This window comes from Dissoconium aciculare (assembly GCF_010015565.1).
Source record: "Dissoconium aciculare CBS 342.82 unplaced genomic scaffold K489scaffold_4, whole genome shotgun sequence".
NCBI classification, from domain to species: domain Eukaryota; kingdom Fungi; phylum Ascomycota; class Dothideomycetes; order Mycosphaerellales; family Dissoconiaceae; genus Dissoconium; species Dissoconium aciculare.
This window is the reverse complement of record NW_022984954.1, coordinates 1,304,677-1,328,920: the sequence shown is the minus strand read 5'-3', so window position 1 is coordinate 1,328,920 and position 24,244 is coordinate 1,304,677. Positions and strand designations below refer to the sequence as shown.

Here is a 24,244-nt window from a genome sequence, read left to right as displayed (position 1 = left end):
TTCAGGGTTTGCAGCAGCTGCACACTCCCGTGAACTGTTGCGCCCGAACGACCGCATTGGCACCCTCCACGCCGTCAACGGGCGTTGGTGGCCGGGCGGGGACATCATTTGGCGTGGACCACGAGGCCTGCTCGAGCTTTCATTGCGCCGGTCCCGTTATAGTACATGGTTATTGTACTCTTTGTTCGTAGTCGATCCTCGTCAATACATAACTTCTGGTTCAACCGCCCTCGCGCTGGCCACGATTCCGATGGCTCCTGGCATCGTTATCCCAGCTCGCAGATCATCCATCATGGCTCTCACTCCCGATGTTCATACCCGGTCCCCGATCGTCGAGCCGAGTTCTGGTGTCGCCCAAGTGCCCGCCGACATGCCTACCGATATGCCTGCCGATGTTGCGCCCGATGCCGCGAGCCTTCTTGAGCGCGAAGACTGGCCTCTGCCTCCTGCCGCCGACCATTCTTCCGCGGCGGAGGGCACGAGTAATGAAGAAAGTAACGCTCAACAGGACCCAGACACCATCAACATGGAATGGCCGTTGCCTCCTCGGAGTCCACTGCGGAACCGCCGTGCCAGCTCCATGTCAATGCAAAAGAGGTTCCATCCGGAGAGCGTCGCCTCGATAAAGGAGCTCGTCTCGACACCTGCATGGCCACTGCCAGGTCCAGCGCCGCTCATTCGATTCGATGAGCGCCATGGCGTCTCACTCCAGCCATCGCCTCCACCATCACCCATCACCATCGCATGGCCTCTGCCACCAACCAGTCCGCGCGCCATTCAACCTTCGCGATTGTCCACTTCGCGTGCCAGAGCATCTTCCGATGCGCCTACCACGAACCAAGCGCCTCTCACCAATGCCCCGCGCGTGTCGAACGACTTCATCGCCTCTCCTGTTTCGGCAACAACTGATGGTCGTGAGCATTCATGGGATGGTTCGATGACCGATAGCCGCATGACAGGCACGCCAGCCACGTCCGTGGACTTCAACAATGGCGAAGAGCAGGAGCCGGAAGTGTGTGTGCTTTCCCCGGAGGATTGGTTCGCACAGTTCGGCGCGGATGACATCGCTATGGATGACACCGTCACGGACGAATGTCCCGACCGCGCGACCCTTGCCGCGGTACAGCACATTCCCGTGTACGACAGCAATGGCTTGGCGCGGCCATTCGGAGCCCTCTACGAGCCGACACACTCCACACACCAGCGCCAGCTCATCATCTTCATCCGCCATTTCTACTGCGGTGGATGCCAGGCATACATCAAGGCCCTCGCCGAGAGCATCACCATGAGCGAGTACTTCCACATTCCGATCCCGACCAAGATCATGGTCATCGGATGTGGACAACCCAGCATGATCAACTACTGGCGCAATTTCACACAGTGCCCATTCCCCATCTACGCTGAGCCGTCCCGAAAGCTGTTTAAGAAGCTCGGCATGAACGTCTCGATGAACTTTGGCTTGCGACCGCCAGAGTACATGAAGGGTACCGGCACCGTCCCGTGGTTGACTAACCAAGTCAAGAATATCCACAAGGGACTTTGGGCTCCGGAACCATCGTTGACGGTCAAGGATGTCTTCCGTGGCGGCAACCCCATGCAGGTTGGTGGCGAGTTCCTGTTCGAGGACGGACAGGTTCTATGGTGCCATCGCATGAAGCACTACCGCAATCATGCCGAGGTACCTGTCTTGCGAAAGTTACTCGATCTCGATGATTGAAAGTGAGGTACACGTCCTTGAAAGCCCAGTGCTATCATCCCGAGCCATAGACGTCTTGATGGCGCCCCATCGACACCCGACATTTGCCAATTGAGACCTGAGCAACCTCAAACTTGTCATTACTGCCCGTCCGCTGCTCTGCTACGAGCCGGTCGCATCGCCGCCCGCCAATCGGCGTTGGCGCCCGGCTGGCATTGTCGCTTAGACGCAGTCGTCCCAGCGCAGGTCGCATAGCATTCCGTCCATGCTTAGCACGTCATCTCAGCATACAGCAACGCTCACGCTGAGTGCGTGTGCGCAACGAAGCTTATGCTCTCCGCTGCTCATGCTCGGCTGCAAACGAATATCGTGCCGGACACAAAATTCGTCCGAGTTGCGGCAAGCGGCGAGTCGGTCTGCGCGAGAGGACGGGAAGAATGAGAAAAATGATACCCGATTCGAAATCACAAGTGAGGGATGACTCTGCTCGGTCTATACGACCTTGCAGTTTTTATTATGTATAGGCACGATCTCCGCCAGAAGCGCGTGTCGTTCGTTTTTTTGTAATTAATGTTGAAAAAGACTCTCATGCCCTTCATGCTATAACGCCACCTCGCAAGGTACTTTCTATCCAAATCATCAAATTGACTTTATCAATCCGTGCCCAGGCGGTTATCGACCCAGCTCCTGAGCTAAAATAAGGACTACTCTGGTCCATAAGTCTCGCGCGCTTTGTTACGAATATTGCTTCGTCTTTGTGAGCGTGATAGGTAGATAGATGGGTAGATAAATAGGTAGATACACAACCCATCGGGAACCTAATGTACCCATCCTTGGAATCTTTCCAATACAGAATCTCTATTTGTACATCATCTTTCGTCACCTGGAAAATAAAGAAGAGCTCCGAAGATCCTCTCGGGAGAGAGGGGAAAGCAAGGAGAAAACAAAAAATGCGAACAGAAGACGGCTTTATCCAAAACTGTCGTTACCGCTGATTTCATACTGCTCACAAACATGGCGGTTGGAACAAGCCGCCGCATTCAGGGTTGATGTCATGGCCAGGCTGCCCGCTTGTCGGGTCCCATTCGAAGCCATCGAGCATCCAGTATCCGCCAATCTCCTCGAAGCGCTTCTCGAAGCCCGGGGCGATCTCATCCAGAGGCCGTGCGGTAACATTGTGCATGTCCGTACAGGAGCCTACCGCGCCAGACTCGAATTTCTCGGGCTTGTTTGGTAGATAGGTGGCGAGATCCCATTTGATAGAAACGTCGACAGCCACGGTGTGATCCTCGTCGGTTGGCGCGCGCTTGTACATCTGGAAGATCCCGCCCCGTTCCTTCCGCGTCCAGGTCATGACCTCACGCGGGATTGTCTTGAGCAGACCTCCGTGGAAAAAGGCAACACGGCCGTCGGGATGGTGCTGAGCAAAGGTGTGTCCGCAGTAGTAATTGTCTGGACCGGCGACGGTTCCGACTGAGGTGAGCCACTTGGGTGGGAAACCATAGCGCGTCTTGAGTGCGTGCCATGCGAAGCGGAACATGTCCTTGTCGCCCAGGATGAAGTTCTTGTAGTAGTCGCCTTGTTCGTTGTTCATCCATGCGGCGAGTTGCAAGTGGTAGAAGAAGCGATGCTTGTCGACGATCATTTGGCCGGACTCCAGCTCGTACTCATTCATGCGGCATTTTGTGTTTGTGATGGACCACATGGGATTGTTGGGTCGCGTGCGCGCAATGTCGGGCCAGAAGAGGGTGCCGTACTCCTGATACATCGAGGACTCGTACAGTTCAGCTGGGTCGATGACCGGAATGTTGTCACTGTCCAGCATGAGAGGTTCAGCCCAGCGCGAGTTCAGCAACGCTGCAGTCTTGAGCTGATAGTTGATGAAGAGATTGCTCTGATTGGCTTGGTAGACATTGTCCGCAGAGGAGAGATCCAGGAAGAACATCTTGCCAGGGTAAAGAGCCTCAAGGTCCGCACGTGTTTCCTTATGCATCTCATCGCCAAAGTAAGCCACCTCCACAGGCATTGCCGATCCAAGCTTCTTCAGCTGACGAAGGATGACCTTCATTCGGCGCAGACTCCGGCCCTGTCCAGCTACAACCACGATTCCTCGTCCTGAGAAGCGATGGCGGTGGTTGGCATACGGCTGAAGTCCATTGAGAATAAATTCCTGCCATGTGCTGCGCGCGCGATCCAGCTCAACATCCGACTTATCGTGAGTAACCCAGCTCGTATTGAGACCCCATGCGCCCTCTGGTCCGAACATGAAGTTGACCTTATCTGTTTCTTTCCATGTGCAGGGAGCTTTTGCCTCCGCAAGGGTGACTCGAGGGAGTTTGGTGACAGCGCGGAAGTGCGCCTTGAAGTGGTCGGCCGAGGTCAACTGGTGCGCATGTTCGAGGACAGCATCCGGTCCATCAGTCGGCTCCTTCTCGACCTCGAGTCGCAGAGTCTCGGCGCCCTTGCGGCTACCAGATCCGCGATAGAGGTCTGTTAGTTGTGAAATAGCCTTTTGGTAGGATTGCTGGCGAATGTCGGGGTTCGTGCGGTATATTAACATAAGGACGGTGATGACGCCCAGGGCGAGGAACGCCAGGCGGACATATCGGCGCTGGACCAATATCGCCATGATGGCGGGAACTTGTTGAGGACTGCTAGGGATCGAGCAACCTACGAAGAGTTGTCAATGCTTAAAAACAAGTCGTGTATGGTTGAATTATATGCACATGCGATGTGAATTATGTCCAGCAGGGGGTGCCTGAGGGTCTCCTCAAAATGGTGGCGTCCGAGCCGAATGTGGAGACGGGCCGTTTGCCGATGCGGAGAATCTTCGCTTAGGAGCGTTCCTGAAGCTTGCCCCAACCCTAAATGATCTGCATTATGCACCTGTTCATCGTGAGCATGCTCTGTCCATAAATATGCAGACGGTCAAAATGACTCCCTCACCGCTCCCATTCTTCGGCTGTGACTATGTCTGTTTAATACCCGGTTGTTTGAAAAACATGCTCGGCTTCTCAAGACTCAACATAAACGATCCCCACAGTTGATTTGGTGACTATTGTGCCTACGTTTATTGCCTTAACAGACAGAGTAAATATGCCCGTGATCTCAGCACCAGTATGAGACAAATGATGTAAGATGGATGGAATACCTGGATTTCGTGAAGGGGGCGATCTCATTTTACTCCACCCGCCATTCCATTGCCATCCTTCATGAATTTCGTGATGGCCTCTTTGCAAGCACGTTCATTGTAACACTCCCAAACACTATACAAGCTGATCAGCTCCTGAGTTGACTCGATTACAGCACCAATATCGATCTTGCTCTCAGCGACCCAGTCGATGAGCTTGGCGATCTTGGGCCGTGCCTGGCTGAGGCTGTTGAGATTAGCTAGCACTTGCTCCCTGGAGCTGGAGTTGAGGGCTGGGGAGTGAAGAGCAGATGAAAGACCCGATAGATTTCCTCCAGGTGAGTGAAGGTGTAGTGGCGATGGCGGCAAAGCGTGTGATGTGTGACTTGTAGCTTGCCCGAGCGCCCGTGAGACTAGCATGAGGAAGATCGATGTGATAGCCAATACATGCGGCGGTTGCAGCAGTATGAGATCCGTGTTGTAGCTGTCGTTGAGAATGGATTGTGCCAGCTGGATTTCCTCCGCGTTCAGTCCAAATTGCGGAGCAAACTCGAGGAGCGGGCGATATGGATGATGGCAGATTAGACGAGAGGAAAGCGTCGAGATGAGCGCGAATTCGCACTCTCCAATCTTGCTGGCCTCCGTGATGCCTAATTCGGGCCACTGTCGGGCCGCTTCACCGAGCATGACCCGGATGTGCTGCGGACATTCCTCCATCTTACATGCCAGGTAGACAGCCGTAGCCATGATAAGATATGGATTTGTTCGGCGGATCTCGACACGGAGGTAGAAGCGCTTGATGTAGACCTGTGCTGTGGCCAACGCTTGTTGTCGAAGACTCAACCGTCGCGCCAATCTCAGAAGCTGTTGTTGGAAATAGATATTCATCAGGCGGCGGTCTGGGATTGCATGGCGGGAACACGTTGGCTGATTAGCAGCTTCTAGTTCCTGGCGCATGTCAGCCAACTCAGACTTAGTGAAGGTCCAAAACTTGGCCTGCGTGGAGTCCCAATAATTTGATGCCATGACTGGATGTCGCGACGTCGGCTTGATTCTTGACTTGGAAAGTGTATCAAAATTTGTTCATTGACATAGCGGGCGATGTCTTCTGCGCCCTGCTCGGGGGTAATTCCGAAGGAGTCACTCGTGTGTTCGATTGATTGGCGCCGAATCCCAGCTGGCACTTATGCTTGGTCGCGGCCTCACGACCCTTCAGATAAAGTGTGAGGCCATGCACATTCGTGAGATTTTGTGGACTCTTGCAGTATCTTAATATTTATTCTTCACTGGGGACTTGCACGGGAGCGATGTTACCCAGGTATGTTGGCGATAGTGGTCCGGTCGGTGGGAGGGAAGGAACGACGTCAGCCGCTTTCGGCTGAATCAACGATTGATGATTCGGCTGACTTACTTCACCGATCAGCAACGGCTGACAAGACCACAGCCAGCAACATATTTTGAGTCGAGATGCTTTCTGCCCTCATCAGAGGAATGTTGGGAACAGATGAATTGAACGCTTTAGACCACCTGGACATAATTTGGTCTCTTATTGCTGCGCGCCCATGATGATAACTTGCACAACGTCACAAAAGGACAATATTTCGCATGCACACTGAAGCACAAACACCTCAGATACAGCGATTCAGGACGGAGCATTAGCAACATTTGCAGGAAACATAGCATAGAGTCCATAACTGTGTACATGGTCACCAAAATTGGCTGTTTAGTTTTAACAATTATGAAAATATACATGCACATCTTAAATATACAGTCCTGTGTGAAGCATTATGAAAAGGTGGGCAGCGGATAAATCCAGGGCCGATGAAGAGTTGTGACGTAGCAGGTGTCCCGCATTGATGAATGACTGAAAGCATCATCGACCGAAGGAATTTATGTCTCTTCAATATCCTACTTACGCCCTCCAAGACAGCATCCCGGACTTGAACTCTGCGTAATCTCACGACCCGGTTGCGAGGCACGTGGGTATTAAAAGTCTCATACCACCAAGCACAAGGCAACCTTCTCCAGCATAGAACACACCAAAGGAAATTCAGCCACCATGGTCCGTCACAAAAAGGACCTCGCCGGCAAGGGCGGCCGCCACAAACCACGAACTCACGCCCAGCACACGCATCCCGAGCGCGAGGATGGCCTAGGCGCACATAAACGGCCCGCCTTCAAAGCCGCAGCATGGGATCTCAACCACTGCGACGCCAAACGCTGTTCCGGCAAACGGCTCATGCGGCTGGGCCTGATGCGCGAATTGCACGTCGGACAGAAGCACGCGGGCGTCGTAATCAGCCCCAAAGCGAAGAGCCTCGTCAGTCCGGCGGATCGGGGCATTCTCGAACAATACGGCGCGGCCGTGGTCGAGGCGAGTTGGAATCGGATCGAGGAAGTCCCATGGCCGCGAATTGGAGGCGTCAATGCGCGCTTGCTGCCATATCTAATCGCGGCGAATCCGACAAATTATGGGCGGCCATGGCGGTTGAATTGTGTGGAGGCGCTGGCGGCGTGTTTTGCCATTTGTGGACATTTGGAGTGGGCGGAGGAGATTCTGAGTACGTTCTCATATGGGCAGAGTTTCCTCGATATCAACTCCGAGGTGCTAGAGATTTATTCAAAATGCGAGGACGAGGCGGCGGTGAAGAAGGCAGAGGAGGAATGGTTGGCAAAGATTGAGAATGAATGGCGTGAGGATCGGGAGAAGAGGGTGGAGAATGAGGACGATGCGTGGCGAGGTGGAAATATGAATCGGCGCCAGCCTATAGTGGGCAACGATTTGGAAGGGAGTGATGAGGAGGAGGAGGACGATGACGACGATGGCGAGGGCAGTGAAACGAGCAGCCTCGGAGGCATTCAACTCGGCGGACCCAAACCCGGCGAGAAGCCCACCGCTGGAAACGAGGACGAAGACGAGGATGACGACGAGCACGATCCCTACGGCCTCCCACCCGCTGATGACGACGAGGAAGAAATGGCCGAACTCCGCCGCCGCGTCCTCGCCTCCAAACCCTTCACCAACCCCACCCCAGACACATCTAAGCCTGCACCCGAACGAGTCTCGCGACCCGTGGACTCGACTGCTCTACCCACGGATTCAGACGCGGAATCCGGCTCAGATATCGGTGACGAGGACCAGAATGCAGAAGACGACGAGTTCGACAATATCATGAACGCTGCGCCGGTGACCGATCGTGCGGGCATCACGGCAGCGCAGCGAAAGCGAGCGATGGAGAAAGCTGGAAAACTGTCCGCGACGTTCTCGCGGGCGGTGGTGACGGCGCCGGGAAAATGGCCACCTTGATTGTTTGATTGACGAGCCGTATCGAGAAGTCGCTATAAATTAGATGGATTCGACTTGGAATGGTCAAAAATGAAGATAATTAATAGAGTCTGAAATCACGACGAGAAGAGGGTTGATAGTCGTGTTATGGCGAATTTGCGTCACTCTTGCGGTGGGATGGGACTCTCCTCCGCACTCGTAATCCTACATAGTGTCCACCGCTCGGGCTTCATCATAGTCCCAGCCCGAAAGAGAAGATCGAGGCGGTGGATATGAGATCGGAGAAATCTGAGAAGCACCTGACGCGGGACACATCGTGAAGCATAATGTAGGCATTTCCATGAAAATCGAACATATATCTGATCTATGAACAGTGAAAGAGTAGAGTAGATCTGAATCAAGTTGGAGTCTATAGCCGCGAGCAGAAACCATCAAATAGACACAATCGCAACGTCGTCTCTGAACGGCCAAAGATAGACCCCACATGGGGAAAAAGGAAAGAGAAATGAATGATGGAAACTTTTTCTTCTCGCGCGCTAGCGATGTGGCAAAAGGGGGTATCATCTGTAGATCAAACAAGAGGAGACACCGCCGATGAGAAAGGAGAGAGAGAGAGAGCAGAGAGAACGGCCGCGAAGAATGCGTTTCTTGCACCGGCGTTATACCATGAGAGAGAAAAAAGCAAGGAAAAAAGGGAGAATGGGAAAAGGAAAAGAATGAGTGGGAATTGTCAAGTTTGACAAGACATAAATCAGAAAGATAGGAAAGGAAGCGTTGAAGCGAGACAATCGGACTTCGGAAGTCTCAAATCGGTCATGTTGTTCATGTAAGAGAACCTGGTCGTAAGGGACTTGACGACTGCCCGTAGCCAATGATGTACGAGCACGGTGACAATCATTGCAGATGTAGGATCGGGTGAGGTTCATGCTCCCATGCTGAATCGTGCTCGAACGCGGGCCATGTTCAGTAACCGGGGCAGCGCGCGCGATTTCCGACGTTCGACGATGTCGACGGCCGTGGTGATGGGCGTGGCGAGGATCCTGGGACCACCGTGCGCCAAGGCATACTCTGACTCGTGCGTGTAGAAAACGGGAGAAGAGGGCGACGATGGTGATGCGTTTGCGCCAGTCGGGATGTAAGTGCCGGCGTTGAGGCATACGGGCGCCGGATCCATGCCGACGAGACAGCGGAGTGTCGCTTCGTGCGCGTCGGGCGAGGCGGATGATATTGGGGAGGCGTCGCCGTCTTCGTCACGGTCGTCCTCATCGTAGTAGTATTGATGATCGCCTTCTTCCGGGATGCTCGTGGGTGGTCGTCCAGCGGGGATACAGCCCACGAAACCAAAGTCGAAGCCGGACAGACGGCGATGGTTCTCTTTGCGTTGACGTGAGTCGTGCTGGCGAATTGGCGAATCGTTGATGCTGGTGAAGCGATCTCTTTGCGGCGGGCTGATGTCAACAAGTGTCGGAATAGGGTGAGATCCAGAGCGCACGCCAGCAATGGTCGTAATAAACACCTCCGGCTCATCAACCTCAGTAAGCCCTTCCAGGTCTTGTGGTAGGGGTGGGACCATATTGCTGGTGAAGACCTGAGTGTCCTCGAGCGTAGGCTCCTGAATCGCGAAATTGTCGTCGTCTTCGTCGTTGATACCGTCAACCAGGGTCTCCACCAAAGGCCGCATAGCGGGAACGACGGCTGGAGCGGGCGATGAAAGGAGAGATGCTGCTTTAGATGGTCCATGCTGAGGCGATGATGCTCCAGAGGAAACCGCACTCCATTCATTCCCGGACAAATTCTCGTCAGCGGCAACAAGGTCTGTACGGAAAGAGCTCTTGCGCCTAAGCCCATGCTCTGAACCAAGAACTCGGAGACTGCTCCTCCGAGACAGACTTCCCACCACAGAACGATGTAAAGAGGTGAAACTTGAATGTAGAGAGCCATTTCGCTTCAAGGCCGGAGAGTTCATCGCCTCGTGATCAGTCGTGAACCGCGAGCGACTTGATCTAGCAAAGAAGTCCTCTGCATTATCCGCCTCGCAATCGGGATGAATAGATATCTGATCAGAGTCGGGCATCATGGCTGCGTCTGAGGACGGTGCAGATTGAGGTCCGGTTTCCGTTGCGATGGGTGATGGACCTCGGGCGACATCGGCTGTCACCCAGTCGGGTAGACTAGCTAGGGAGATGCACAAGGGATAGAGTGGAGAACTGATGTCCTGCACTCCAGCCGGAGCTTTTGTGATACGGATGAGCGCCTGCAACATGCCGTAGATGAGGAGCCAGCGCACTTTGCGAGCTTCGACGGCGGGTAGCTTCTCTGCGAGCGGAAGTTGCTCAAATCGTACATACTCCTGAACCAGTGAATTCGATACATGTGGCGCATCAATGTTGGCTGCGTCTGCCAATGCCTTTCTAGTCACAGCATGCTGCTCCAGCATCGAATCGTTTCGACTGAAGCGGAAGCTGCGTCGTCGAGTGATCTTGGTCGATTCTCCTGAACGTGTGCCTTCTGGGGCTCCCGGCAGGAGGGGTAGAGAGTGCGGCAATGGTGAGTAATCGTTGCGCGTGTCAAAGGCTTGGAGGTTTTGTTCGATGCAAATGCCACCATTCAAGACCAGGGCGCTTGACTGCTCCGAGCTTGATCGCTTATCAACGAGGAAGTCATAGAGGCTACGGAAATCGTCATGCATACTGAGCCACAAACGTCGGTCACAAGTCTCATGCGGGCCTGGTGGATAGTAGCCGATCTTCTCCACATAATGCGCATGCAGATTGCCCCGGAAGCGTTCCAGATGATCTCGAGCAGGCTTAGATAAGCCAACTTTGTCACCATTGAGTTCGTCCTCCAGAAAAGTGGACAGGGCTTGTGTTGAGTGGGAGACCTGCGAGGTAAGAACTTGCGCGGCATCCATTACCAGCCGATGCAACGCGCTGTCCAGTCCATCGAGGGCGCAGCCCGGACTTAATTGGCTCTGCATGCCGACGCAATGGGCAAAGGCATCCACCCACACAGCTTGCCATCGAGCTTCTGTGGCGAGCGCAAGCATCGCGACCGCAAGGCGAGGGTTGCCGGTGACATCTGTGTAGCCTTGCGCTCGGCAGTACTCGTACAATTCAGAGGAAGCGTTGGGTGACCAAAGCTGTATGCGCCTCCACAGATCTGTTAACGTGGTGGACAGCTGAGTACCGACGAGAGGCCGAGCCATCAGAAACGCAAAGTAGTTGCGCGTGGTCAAATTGTAAGCGTGGCACTCATCGCGGGAGGCGTGCACTGGGGGAGGCACAAACAAGCGGAGGTCTGCACACGCGCGTCCGTTGTTGCAGGCCTGGTCACCGCAGCTGCCAGTGGAGACTTTCAGTTCGCTTGCAGCATATTTCATCGAGGTAGCTGATGCAGTTGGCCTGTACAAGCAATATTTGAGTAGATATGGAGAATTGGAACGTCGGAGTGCATCAATCGGAATCTTGAAAGTCGGCTCACGATGTGAAATGTTCCGAGAGTGAAGATATGTCAAACAACCCAGACCATCGCTCCAGAGATCTTGGTCCTGTCATACGAGGTCAGTCGGTGGAGCGAGAACAACAGTCACATGATTTACATACCCGCCGCTGAACATCTCCTGTGAACGCAGTTTGGCGAGATCCATCGAATCGTTTCAGAGCTGATAACATGGTGTGGGTAGCCGCCGTGAGCGCGAAGCTATACGCTTGGACTGATTTATGCAAAGAAGCTCTGCTCACACGTGCGACGCGGGCTAGAGGTGATATTTACGGAAGTTGATGCTTGACAGGATGAAATCAGATCGATGAGAGGAGTTCGCGTAGCAAAGTTGCGCTCAGTGATGCGAGCAGAGATTTCAGAAAATGCGATTATGGTTTCTTGTGAATGCAATGACAGGCATGTCGATCGTTGAACGTGAACGGGGTTCTTCAGGGTCAACAGAGCCAGGAAGAGGATCTGAGGGCAGGCAGGGGATGGATTGTCCGCCCGCGGAGCAGCGGCGGAGGAGGAGCCGTGCCAGAGATCGGGTACTGCTGCGCGTGGAGCAGCCGGGCGGCAAGAGGACGCTGGTATTGCTGCAGGTCTCTCCACGAGATCCAATGGTTGACGAAGACGTCGACCCTTTACACTTGATGACAGACAGGCGACATGATGAATGAGATGGCGATTCTTCGGGTGCGGAAGTCGATCGGATCCAAGGTATCAATGACGCGATAACGAATTTGCTGAGTAGAACCGCGCGGTTAAGAGGTCATCCGTGGTCGCTGACAGGTACAGTACCTGGCGGGAGAGTTCCTATGGTTGATGTTGGGATAGCAGACGACCCAGCATGGACGAGAGCTTGGGGAGTCTTTTCGCGGATGTGAGCAGCGCAGACCTGCAGCGCGTGTGTGTCGACAGCGGTGAATAATTGAGTCTCCGATACGTTCAATCCAGAGAAGGATGGATTTCCACCGGAACAAATGATCGAAGCGTGGTCGCAGACCCGACAAGGAGGACGAGATGGCCAAAGCATTTCATCGTTGGCGGCCGTTGCGCTAAACCCGCAGGCTATCGAATCCGAATGAGCGGGAGTTGATTGCAGCCGGAACATGGTGGTGATCATGATGAACACACGATGATCTTCCCGACCATAAGGGATGAGGACATGGATCTCTCTGGTGTCTAGTCCTTGTCACAGTTGTCTGTCCACAATCCAATTCCGAAATTGATGTGTGGGAGCGAACATGGGTCCATCGCGCTCTGAAATGGATCAATACTCATCGCTCCAGCTATAATTATCGGGACCGGGGTCGGGTTTCCGTTCACGTGTAGGTACAATGTACAGCGACAGTACAGTACATTGCATCTCTGTGTGTACATAGGTACGATACACACAGTACATCGTAGTACAATTAACGCATACGACTCACATTTCCGACCGATTTGCCATGTGAAGTGTTCGGGTTGTGCGCATCATCATGCAACGTGCTTCTGACGCGTATTCCTAGATCGGTCTCATCGATTTGAGAGACAATACTGGTTTACACTATTACATGTGGTGCACGTCATTGCGCAAGTGCGAATGCCGACGAGACAGGGTGAGGCTGGCGCGCCCACGTCTTGGATTGGATCCTGGCGCATCATCCGGCTTAGGTGCCTTCCAGGAATGGAAGTAAAATGATGCTTCAAGCCTCCTGGTATCCATGGATGTCACAGCGATGAAATGAAAGGGCACCTGGACATTATTACATGACCCTTTTCACGCGTCCGGAATCATCCGGTGATGAGGTGATTTATTCTCCTACGGCTAGATGGGCTAAGGAAATGAATCGGCGCCATCTTCACCTCCAACACAATGAAGTCCGAGAGAATACCCAGTATGTGCATGCCTAGGAACATAGGTAGTAATTATAGGGACAAACGTCCCGACGATCATTGTTCTCCATCATACTGTGAGACACTGCTGATCAGAAGATCATGAGACTCGAGGTCTCACTCTCAAGGCCATCATCGGGAGATATGCGAGAGATGGGAAACATGAGAGGCTGGAAAAGCCGGTGAACGACCGTTGACATTCGCCGGAAAGAGACATTCCACGACATACCATGGACTTTGCCATGTGTATGTGCACGCACACTCCCTGCATGTTCCGAATGCATGGACAGTGAAACACAACAACATCCTGGGCAAACTACCTACTGTGCCAGTACATTGTGTACAAGCGGAATGATAATGGCGCTGCATCGCAGTCCACCCCCCTTTTCGATGTCTAGACTCGTGTCTTTCACCGACGATGGTTCCACCGATCGTCTGCTCCTTCTGCTGGCTCGGACCAACTTTTCAGCCGTGCAATACTCAAATATAGGACCAGACCATACTATGGGAGAAGACGAGAAACGTGGATCGAGCACGACGGATATGTATCATCCTGCACCGCTGATGACAATGCAGGGAATCCATTGCAAGCCCTTCCCTGAGCAGGAAGTAGCAGGTATGCCGCGCCCAGAACATGTCGTAGCCATCTTGCTTGCATGTTCAATGAGAGAAAATGTACACATGGGCACCTGGGCATACAAGCATGTTTGCCCATGCACTTGAATAATCACAAAGTCGGCATGATCCCTTATCATCAGGTAAACAGAGGGAGGTAGAAAGGACGATCCGGATAGCGGCGAGCCGCAATCCCCCTGGGTGGGCATGGATGTTTGCACTGAAGCGGGCACAGCCGAGCTGGCTGAGTCATCAGTCGCCGGGCCATTGCTGAAACGCAAACAATGACATCTGTGCCGTCAACAAAGCGATGCGTCGGTAGTGAAATATGACAGTATAGAAAGAGCAAGTATTTTCGGTTTGCATGAGATATGTTGCACAATACGCCTTCGAAACGTGAGTCTTTCGAAGAACAACGAGAATTGTCATGTGGATACTAACATTTTGAAGAGGATCGATTTGAACGACATTTATCGCGACAACGAGGTGCAGGGTTAGAGCTGTCATTACCTCTGCTGCCACTGTTCCGCTGACGACTTGACAGAGTACGAAATCTAGCTGCGAGTTTTGGTTTCTCCTTTGACGTTGTCTCTGCGCCAGCGACTCACGATGCGCCTCTGGAAGAGCCACCTAGGAAACGATGCAAGATCGATAGTGGGCTGCGAAAAACCAAGTTGTCATCGCTGGCCGATATAGTGACCCTCGCACCCGTTCCAGACAGCGAAGAGATTTTGCAGCTCTCAGAAAGTACAGGAATATGCGCAGATTCGGGAGAGACGAGCAGTGTCAACGCGAAGAGCAGTATACTGCCCCGAGAGCAGCCCGCGAAGCAAAGGAGAAAGAAGAAGGCAACGTCATCGGCTCCGAGGATCCGCGAGCAATCAATAGAAGCCGATGTGCAGGTCACATCGCTTTCGAGGCCAAAGAGAAGAGCAGCGGAGTATGCAGCGGCGAGAGTAATGGCGGATTTGATCGAAGAAGAACTACCAATCGATAAGAAAAGACGGGATGAGATGCCAGAAAAGACGGCCAGGAAGCGACAGAAGAGAACAGCGACACAGGATAAGATATCGAAGTCAAGAGGAGCGGCTGACGCAAGCGTCGAGGTTGACGAGACCTCTGCTGCTGCATTGTCTGCCTGCGTGAGGGATGTGGAGGTCAAGGATACAGAGCCCCAAAAACGAGCACTGAAGACTTTCGGTGAGAAGAACGAGGGTCCGCCTCATGTCATAAGCGCCACAGCCGCCTCCGAGGAGCTTGCACCTGCTCGTATACCGCTCGCAGAGACTGATATTAACAACGCGATGCTTCATGCAGTGCTTGATGAGAAGAGCACCAAATCTCCTCAGGCGCCAACAGTGACCCACAAGTCGAAAAGTCAATCGCCATTGAAGCCGACCATTCGCGAGGCTGCACCGAAACGGAAGCGAGGAAGGCCACGACTCTCTATTCACCACGATCAGAACAATGCCACGAAGTCTCATTCCAGGCAAGAGGAGGAGGTTGTGGAACTATCTCTTCTTTCGGACGATCGTCTGCAGCCCCATAAATTTGTGTCCAAGCGAGCGACATCATCCGCCGAGGTTGGGGAGAATGTCAAGCAGGAGAAACCTCTCAAGAAGAGGAAAGCTGCCGAAGCTATCGCGCCCAAGATTGTGAACGAGGATCTGCGAATGAGAGAGTTCAAATCTGAGTCGAGGCAAGTGAAGACCGCAATTACAGCTGATGTATCGAGTGAAAAGCGTCAATATGATGCACTCCTCGAGACGAGCGAGAGATCGCCGGTCATGGCACAATCCTGCAACAAGCCACCTTCTATTCCAGTCTCGAATGCAATCATGCCTACTCCAAGCGTACCTCCAAGTCAACCGCAGCCGGCGAAGAAAAAGCGAGGCCGACCCAAGAAGATCGTAGCGTCTACTCCAATACCGGTCGAAGAAATTCAGCCACCACCACCGCCCACAGCAAATACCAAAAGCCAAGCGAGAGCAGACAACGAAAACCCGACCAATCAATCCAAAGCTCGAAAAGAAACAACTGCCGCTCATGTACCTGCTGGAATGCTTCCAGCCTCGCGAAACTGTCCCCGCGCCGACGAGAACGTCGACTGGCTCTTCGCGTCCGATCCCATCCGGACCAAGACCAGTAATACTGCTCGACCGCGAACGACGACGACGGCTGGTCAATCGAAAACGCGGAAAATTGGCACGAGGGAAAACCTACCGGAGATGGATTTGGAAGAATTACTGTCGGGCATCACATCCTTGGCCAATGCGAATTCGTCTTTGCAATCTCATCTGCGATTGGCAGGAAAATCGAGGATGAAGGGATGATGCATAGTGATTTCACACGGCAGTACTAGGCAGGGTTTGGGAGATAAATTCATAACGACTCGATGAGAACTTTGGCTGATAGGACCGGATAGAGTCGGCATGATTAGAATTATCGGTCCTGGGACTAGGGCCTGACGTTTCTCATATATTGCATGTACGCTGCAAGCTCGTTCGTGTGTCCCTGCCGGCCATATCGCCACCAGCGTCACGTTCACTGAGGGCAGAGAGACCGAGTGAGAGACATACGATCAAATGACGATGTTCAAATCTTGCTTAGATTATGACTTCTATCCTCCCTGCTGCGTCTCCGCATGCTTCTCGCTCTGAATCATACACTTCCGCCTCAAACGCTAGCGTTCAAACGGAACTTATTGAGCGGTCGTCCCCTCACCCCAATATCCACCTTGAACACGGATCCCTGATTCTTCGCGCTCTCGGGGTATTTCTCCGGATCCTGCTCCTGAGCCGAAGTGACGAAAAGTTCCGTGCCGCAGATAGTCGGACAAGTGACGCACCGCGCCGGCAGAGTGATTTCGGTGAGAACCTCCCCCTGCTGGTTGACCTGCAGGACTTTGTGGGAGCCGAAGAAAGCGATCCAGAAGTTGTCGTTTTCGTCACGGACGTGGCCGTCCGGCACGCAGCCTTCGAAGGGGCATTCGAAGAACACTTTTCCTTGGTCGAGCGCGATGGCGCCGGTTTCGAGGTCGTAGGGGTAGGCCATGATTTTGCGGGAGGGGGAATCGGTAACGTAGATGGTTTTGTTGTCTGGGCTCCAGGACATACCGTTGGGGATCGTTACGGGTTGGATGACGCGGTGGATGGACAGGTCTGGGTCCAGACGGAAGATGACGCCTGTTTGTGCGTGTGGTCAGCGGATGTCGAATCCCGAGATGGGTTGTATTTTGATATACCTTCATCTGTAAAACCTTCACCGACAAGAGCAGGGTCGTTCATTGCACCAACGTAGAAGCGTCCTTTGGCATCGACAGCACCGTCGTTGGAACGCATGCGGTCCTCCTTGTGCTTTCCGACCTTGGGCTTGCCACCGCCGTCATCCTTGCGCTCATCGTCGTTCCACATCTCCTTGATCAATCGGTGCTCGCCAGTGGTACGGTTGAAGAGACCGTATCCGCGTTTGCCACCAACGATGATCTCATTGTCATTGCCTTCAATGTCGGCTGTGATTCCAACTGAAGCCTCGAGGTCGAATTGCTTCAGGCTGGAAGGACCGACGGCCAGATCAACGACGTAGATGCGCTTCTTGACGACATCGACAAAACGCAAGCTGTTGCGGTCTTTTTCGTAGAAGGGCGCCTCGAGCAGACCGCCGTTGAGGTTGAGCCAGTTGCTCTCTACGGTGATTTTCTTCACTTCCGGCATGATGGGGATATTCTGGGAGGATGATTTGCAATGTTGTTGTTGTTGATGATGAGGAGAAGGAAGATATATGGGATTACTATTATTATTACGACCGAAGTGGATCCGAAAGTGATACAGGTGGACACCGCTCCTTTGGGCAGGAGAACGACTGAGCGCGCGCGTCGTTGTGGTTGCCCAGCAGAGGGGCATGAAACTCGCTGAACAGCTGGAGATAATTCACCGCTGGGTCAAGGAGGACATTGGCCCTCTTCTTCTCACCGAATCTAGCTGTCTAGAAGTAGACTATGTATGTGGGTACAAACATCTGCATTCCGGCGGGGAGAAGCACAACCAGTATACACACATATCCAAACAACTACGATGCCATCATCGTGAAGCGACCAGTGAAATACTGTATGAATTTCTTATTATGACGTCCCCGCCATTCCACTGCCGCATATCTTAGTTTGGCGTTGAGGGGCCGATCAATTCAGGCACGCATATGACGACGTTTCGCGCCGGAAACGCCGCCAGGTCCAGCTTGGGAACTTAGATCTCAACTGTGACTCCGCCCGGCCCAGCCCACGCCCCAAACGTCACTCTCAACGTGGCCAGGGTGCTAGGGAGGAAACACTCAGCCAGCCTGTGAACAACCTGACTCAAACTGTTCAAATCAACCAGCTCCTGTCTCCTAGACATCGTTCCTCACGTACACAGAACCATGATATTCGTACGAAGGTATGCTGAAGCCACGTGCGATCCAGTTTGGACAGCTCGTAGGAAGAATGCGGGAAAGATCGTACAGGAGAGCGATAATGCCGTATGTCTAGAAGATCAAGACTCTACAGCTCGGTCGCTTCTTCCAGCCGTGCTCTCAAACTTCAACCACTTCTCCGGCACTTCTCCGCCTGCATCAGATAACTGTGCAAACCATTCCGTGAACTCTCGGTACTCTCCTTTCGTCGCGCCCGACTGAGGGCCCAGGTCGAAGGTTCTCCCATCGGGACTGACGAATGAGTCAGGCGCAACATCAGCGACGGCATCGTCGTTCAAAATGATGACGCCGCGACCGATCATGTCCATCATGGTTTTGACGTAGCGCTGAGTAAAGTCTTCAGGTGATTCGCCATCGTGGCGCGGGACAAGGCGCTGAAACTCGCTTTGGAGGATGACGGAATCTGGAGCGGCTCCTCCGGCGATCAGGCGATCACGTTCTTCGCGTGCTGAGGTTGCGTAGTCTTGAGGAGTCTCGTAGACCATGGGCTCGTCATCAACCTGGTCCTGACTCGAGTGAACCGAAATGGGGTCGGCTTCGTTCCCAGACATGTTTGGTTGGATGCCACCTACTCCACTTACGAGGCGTCGATGTTGCGTGTAAACACGGTGCAAGGGGGCAAGGTGATCGCTGAGCTCATGGAGAATGCAGACTATAGGATACGAGACTATTTATCGTCTCGATGATAACATTTGAAGCTTCAAGTCTTTGGTACGGATCATGACGAACGATGAGTCACCAGTTCCCGCCGCGCGTCGCGTCTCGTAGACGATCTGTAGATGGAGGGCAGAAGTCTAGTTGTACTTACTTTTAGTTTACTAGTCACTGTGATTTTTGTTGTTGCGACGTCCCCGCCATTCCATTTTACATTGCTACAGATTTTATTTTGGCGTTGAGGAGCTCAATTCAGGCACGCCAATGACGTTGCGCCGAATACGCCAGGCCCAGCTTGGGAAGGGTTCAGCTGCAACTTGCCCAGCATCCTCCGCCTCCGCCAAACATCCTCAACGAGGCCAACGAGGGTGCACTCTGCCATGGCGTGAACGACTGGTATCGTCAACTATACTCAGATAGTTCTGATGAACATGATATTCCAGCGTGAAACAAAGTCATGAGGTCATCAATGCTATCTACAAAATGTACGATACGCTGAGAATGCGATCAACTTCATGATCAGCCAGATTCAGCAAGATGCATCGCAGCGAACTCTGCCGCCAATCATTCCACTGATGCTGCAAGTCAATGAAATTTTCACAACGAGTCAGTTACAAGCACTGTCACGACCTCCACCACCCTTCGTTCCGCCAGTGCCTCGGACCAACAAATCGATCACGGAGAGTCAACTACAAGGGGACCACAACCTCAACCACCGATCATTCCACCAATTCTTCAGAACAACAGCGTCGTCGCAGTGTCTTCCGACTCTGATTGCGAGGCAGGGGCCAATGATCAACAACAGCAGATATGTCAACACATCTGCTAGCTCAATTGCAGCATTGGCTATTGGATCGAGCAGGCCAGTGCTGCTGTCGAAAATCTCGCAACAGTGAAAAGATGGACCATCGGATCGATCGGATGTTAAGTGCCCTAATTGCTAAGACACAGAAACACGTTGTTTGATGACAGGCAGAGTGCGCAAAGCTGCTGTTGAGTGCGTGAGAAGCCCCTGACGGTGGTCAGTGAAACAGAGAGCAAAGACGCTTGGAGGTGAGGAAGGTCTTCACTACATGAATACCCATAGCTTCAGCAGGGCACGAGAGACTAGCGTGTCCGCCTAGCCAAAGAGTCCCAGGGCCACTGATTGTCTTTCACAACATGACCAAGAGCGTTTTAGGTCATTCGGCCGGGAATACTTATCAAAGCGACTCACTCCGCAAGTTTCAGATTGCCGCGGCTGCTACAAAGCATTGCAAAGCTCTAAGATAGGTTTAGCGCACGCGCGGAGCATTTGTTTCCGCTCGATTAAAGTCCAAGATCTAGCGATTCCAAATGGCGGGACAGGGCTCCGACGCTAGCTAGGTGCAGATGTGGCACCGAGCGGGCTCGTCCAGGAGAACCACCCATCGCACTTGTCAACTCCTCACCCTACCCACATGATTTTACTAACTATCTGGCTCGCTTTGCTATCAGCCAACTACCAAGGACCTGTGTCTAACAGTCGCTCGAAGGCAACGCGCGATTTGAAATGGGCGCTGTTCCAGAAAGGAGGGTACGGCTGAACACAAGTAGTACTTCATCTACACGATGAACACTTCGCATGACGCCATAACCGTAACAGGAGCATGCTTCAAAAAGCAATGCGTCGATACAATGAAGAGGGGCTACCGCAGATCGAACCTGGCTCATAACACTTCGCAACGATCGGGGGCAACAGCTCCCCATCGCTGGATATCACGTCATTGTGCGCATTCTCGTATGCAGCGAGCTTCGTACACGTTATCGCAGTGCTTAGAACGTAACCCCACTCTCGCCTTTCGGTTGATACTTCACATGTCGATCCCCGGCAATGGTGGTCAGTCTGTCACCGATCACACAAACGTCTCTAGTAGCACGTAGGTTCGTGCAAGATGAGGCTCCTTCATGCTACAAGTCTCCATTTTACAGAATTCCTTCATGATGCTGATCGACCGAGATATGTCATCGCGTCGCACCGCTGGACGGCACATGAAGTCACTTTTAAGGAGTTCAAGGAAGGGCGCGACAAACACCGTCCCGGCTACGAAAAGGTTACCGCCTTCGCAAAGTATGTGAGGGAACATGTCCCAGGTATAGAATGGTTGTGGATAGACACATGTTGTATCAACAAAGACAGCGATGCTGAACTTGCGTATGCTATCAATTCTATGTTCAGGTGGTATCGTAATGCAGAGCTCTGTATTGCGCACCTCGCCGGCGTGTCAGCAGTCGGAAACATCAGCGACTTCGAGCAAGACGACTGGTTCCGAAGAGGATGGACCTTGCAAGAGCTGCTGGCCCCACGCCTTGTCGTTTTTGTGACGAAGTATTGGAATGTCATTGGAAATAAAGGAGGTTCATCCGATTATCTCGACACCATCTCTATTGGGAGGGACCTTGGAGCAAACATCGCGAAGATCACAGGTGTTTCTGAGCGAGTGTTGAACGACTGGAATTCGAGTACGACCTTAAGTATTGGGGAAAAGATCAAGTGGATGGAAGGGAGGACAACTACTAGAGAGGAAGATTTGTCGTACGCTTTATTTGGAATCGTCGGAATCACACTTAGTGTCATATACGGCGAGGGCAAGGACAGGGCTCGACAACGCGTTCGTGCAGAATTGCAACAGAGAGCTGAAGCCGACGCAGATGATTACCAGAAGATTGTAAAATGGCTTGCAGCTCCCGATCCGTGGACCGAACACGACATTGCGCGGAAATTGCACGAGCGCCACACAGGAAACTGGTTACTGCAGTCACGTCAGTACCAAGCATGGAAATTGGGACAGGATCAGCAACACAGATACCTCTGGCTCTACGGAGGAGTCGGCTGTGGCAAGACAATTCTCTGTTCTGTGGCAATCGAAGATATGCGAACGCACTACGGAAGACAAGATCACATCGGACATGCGGTCTTTTACTTTTCTTTTTCAGAAAAGCGCAAGCAGACTTATGAGAGCCTCATATTGTCCTTGGTTTCGCAGCTGGGCGGAAAGGAGCCGAGCTTTTCACTCTTGAAACAGGCATCGCAATCAATCCACAAGAGGCGACCTAGGCGTGATGAACTTGAAAAGATTCTGCACGTCGTCCTTAAGTCCTACGATACAGTCTTCTGTCATTTGGACGCATTAGATGAGTGTCCTCAAAGTAATCAAGCACGGCAGCACGTACTATCTGGACTGAGGGAGCTCCTACATCAAGCACCAAACGTGCGACTACTTCTAACAAGTCAAGATGTACCTGATATTCGCCAGCTTATCGAGCATCTTGATACCGCATCGGCATCAGTGTTTATTTCCAGCGCACTAATCGACACTGACATAGTGCGGTACATCAATTCGCAGATGGACCAAGACTCAAAGCTTCGTCGATTGGATCCCGCTACTCAGAGGTCAATCCAGCAGACGTTGAGGCAAAGAGCAGATGGATCGTAAGGAACCTGGAACTCGTCGAGAGGAGTCACTGCTGACGCACTTACGTTTTCCAGGTTTAGATGGGTGTACTGTCAGCTGCAGGCTCTGATGGAGTCGAGTTCAACAAAGCCAAGCGCAATAAACAGAGCTCTGCAGGACCTACCGAAAACACTTTACGACACCTATAGACGAATGCTGAACAATATCAATTTAGCGGATCGCTGCGAGGCGCTGACGTTGCTCCGCTGGCTCGCGTATGCGCGAGAGCCCCTCAGCCTGGCAGAGTTGGCTGAAGCGAGTATTGTCGATCCAACAGACAACGCATCTCCAGATGGGACGGTAAATACAGCGGATCGTGGTGGCATCGAAGACACTATCAACATTCTTACTGGTTTGGTTGTATTCATAGAAGATAATCAGCAAGATCGTCACATCGGAAAATATGAAGATGACCATGCAGAATCTGGTACTTCGGACACGGTGAACGAAAGGCTCGGCAATTCACTTCTCAATCAGAGATCCAGTGCAGACACCAAGATCCGACTAGCACACTCTTCCGTGCAGAAATATCTGGAGTCTGCGGACATTGCGTCAAGTATCGTTAAACACTTTCACCTCGACCCTGCTCAAGAACACAGGTTTCTTGCACAAAGTTGTCTTGCCTATCTCACACACTACAGTGCCTCACCTTCCAAACAATTGTCTGAGCAAGATTTCATTACCTTTCCGTTGCTGGGATATGCAGCGCGTTCGTGGTATCGTCACGCACGACTTCAATCTCCCGGCGAGAATGCAAAAATGTTCCGGCTGATCAAGAATGAAACTTGGAAGCAGGACTGGCTTCGTATCCACAATCCTGGCCTTCTAGAGCCAAAATCTGGTGATGTCGGTGGGCGCAAGGAAGGCAATTCGATCTACCACGCAAGCCTTGCCGGTTCTTGGGAAAAGGTACAAGATCTCTTGGCGGCGGTAGTTGACATTGACACTCCCGGAGGAGGTCGTAGATATCCAAGCGTCAATACTCTAAGTGGAGAATTTGGCACCGCGCTGCAGGCAGCATCCGTTGGAGGTCACCTCAGGACTGTGCAGGTATTGCTAGCTGCGGGTGCAGAAGTTAACATACAAGGGGGGCTTTATAGTAATGCGTTACAGGCGGCATCGGCTACCGGACAAGAGCAGATAGTCCAGAGACTGATCGATGCAGGAGCAGATGTGAACACTCGCGGCATACACAGGCACGACACTGCACTACAGGCAGCATCAGCCAATAATCACGAGAAAGTGGTGCGTATCCTTCTCGACGCAAAAGCAGATGTCAACGCCGAGGGAGGATCGTACGGCAATGCCCTGCAGGCTGCATCAGCCTTTGGCTTCGAAGAAATAGTGCAGATGCTTCTGAACGCAGATGCGGACGTGAATGCTACGGCAGCGTTCTACGGCACCGCGTTACAGATCGCAACAATTTTGGGGCATCAAGGGGTCGTGCAGAAATTGAGGCAGGCAGGAGCATATGATGACGATTCGTAGATTTTGGGCGAGCCGAAGCCCTTTTGAGCAGGCTGATAGCACGAATCAATTATGCGCACATGGGGGTCAATCAAAGA

At 52.7% G+C, this 24,244-nt stretch overlaps 10 protein-coding genes across 10 annotated transcripts; 4 read left to right on the top strand and 6 right to left on the bottom strand.

Annotated features, from left to right (window-relative positions):
• Positions 1-1,069: 1,069 nt before the first annotated feature.
• Positions 1,070-1,717, top strand: K489DRAFT_315858 (uncharacterized protein; the record flags this gene model as incomplete). The annotated part of the gene is made up of 1 exon (XM_033601115.1): positions 1,070-1,717. The coding sequence occupies one exon, from the start codon at positions 1,070-1,072 to the stop codon at positions 1,715-1,717; it is 648 nt and encodes a 215-aa protein (XP_033461480.1).
• A 568-nt stretch (positions 1,718-2,285) lies between these two features.
• K489DRAFT_378860 (glycosyltransferase family 71 protein) lies at positions 2,286-4,425 on the bottom strand. Its single transcript, XM_033604507.1, has one exon. It carries the CDS (start codon positions 4,323-4,325, stop codon positions 2,703-2,705), a length of 1,623 nt encoding a protein of 540 aa, XP_033461479.1. The 5' UTR covers positions 4,326-4,425; the 3' UTR covers positions 2,286-2,702.
• Positions 4,426-4,438: 13 nt separating this feature from the next.
• Positions 4,439-6,311, bottom strand: K489DRAFT_378859 (cyclin-like protein). The gene has a single exon (XM_033604506.1). The coding sequence runs from the start codon at positions 5,850-5,852 to the stop codon at positions 4,872-4,874; it is 981 nt and encodes a 326-aa protein (XP_033461478.1). The 5' UTR covers positions 5,853-6,311; the 3' UTR covers positions 4,439-4,871.
• Positions 6,312-6,707: 396 nt separating this feature from the next.
• Positions 6,708-8,487, top strand: K489DRAFT_378858 (DUF367-domain-containing protein). Its single transcript, XM_033604505.1, has one exon. The coding sequence runs from the start codon at positions 6,886-6,888 to the stop codon at positions 8,131-8,133; it is 1,248 nt and encodes a 415-aa protein (XP_033461477.1). The 5' UTR covers positions 6,708-6,885; the 3' UTR covers positions 8,134-8,487.
• On the bottom strand, positions 8,213-8,855 carry K489DRAFT_182495 (uncharacterized protein). Its single transcript, XM_033599470.1, has one exon. The coding sequence runs from the start codon at positions 8,674-8,676 to the stop codon at positions 8,317-8,319; it is 360 nt and encodes a 119-aa protein (XP_033461476.1). The 5' UTR covers positions 8,677-8,855; the 3' UTR covers positions 8,213-8,316.
• A 2,219-nt stretch (positions 8,856-11,074) lies between these two features.
• On the bottom strand, positions 11,075-11,662 carry K489DRAFT_292754 (uncharacterized protein; the record flags this gene model as incomplete). Its single annotated transcript, XM_033600230.1, has 1 exon — positions 11,075-11,662. A coding segment is annotated over one exon (588 nt), but the record flags the coding sequence as incomplete, so codon positions are not given.
• Positions 11,663-14,401: 2,739 nt separating this feature from the next.
• On the top strand, positions 14,402-16,418 carry K489DRAFT_430388 (uncharacterized protein; the record flags this gene model as incomplete). Its single annotated transcript, XM_033608412.1, has 3 exons — positions 14,402-14,481; positions 14,536-14,578; positions 14,630-16,418. The coding sequence occupies exons 1-3, from the start codon at positions 14,457-14,459 to the stop codon at positions 16,416-16,418; spliced, it is 1,857 nt and encodes a 618-aa protein (XP_033461474.1). The 5' UTR covers positions 14,402-14,456.
• A 343-nt stretch (positions 16,419-16,761) lies between these two features.
• Positions 16,762-17,798, bottom strand: K489DRAFT_408813 (uncharacterized protein; the record flags this gene model as incomplete). Its single annotated transcript, XM_033607525.1, has 2 exons — positions 16,762-17,270; positions 17,330-17,798. 2 exons carry the CDS (start codon positions 17,796-17,798, stop codon positions 16,762-16,764), a joined length of 978 nt encoding a protein of 325 aa, XP_033461473.1.
• An 813-nt stretch (positions 17,799-18,611) lies between these two features.
• K489DRAFT_430386 (uncharacterized protein) lies at positions 18,612-19,103 on the bottom strand (the record flags this gene model as incomplete). Its single annotated transcript, XM_033608411.1, has 1 exon — positions 18,612-19,103. The coding sequence occupies one exon, from the start codon at positions 19,101-19,103 to the stop codon at positions 18,612-18,614; it is 492 nt and encodes a 163-aa protein (XP_033461472.1).
• A 2,016-nt stretch (positions 19,104-21,119) lies between these two features.
• K489DRAFT_408811 (uncharacterized protein) lies at positions 21,120-24,167 on the top strand (the record flags this gene model as incomplete). The annotated part of the gene is made up of 2 exons (XM_033607524.1): positions 21,120-22,657; positions 22,715-24,167. 2 exons carry the CDS (start codon positions 21,120-21,122, stop codon positions 24,165-24,167), a joined length of 2,991 nt encoding a protein of 996 aa, XP_033461471.1.
• Between the last annotated feature and the right edge of the window lie 77 nt (positions 24,168-24,244).

Bases quoted from the DNA above. Each gene is read 5' to 3' on its own strand.
- K489DRAFT_378860 (XM_033604507.1), bottom strand. From the start codon at position 4,325: ATGGCGATATTGGTCCAGCGCCGATATGTCCGCCTGGCGTTCCTCGCC.
- K489DRAFT_378859 (XM_033604506.1), bottom strand. From the start codon at position 5,852: ATGGCATCAAATTATTGGGACTCCACGCAGGCCAAGTTTTGGACCTTC.
- K489DRAFT_378858 (XM_033604505.1), top strand. From the start codon at position 6,886: ATGGTCCGTCACAAAAAGGACCTCGCCGGCAAGGGCGGCCGCCACAAA.
- K489DRAFT_182495 (XM_033599470.1), bottom strand. From the start codon at position 8,676: ATGATACCCCCTTTTGCCACATCGCTAGCGCGCGAGAAGAAAAAGTTT.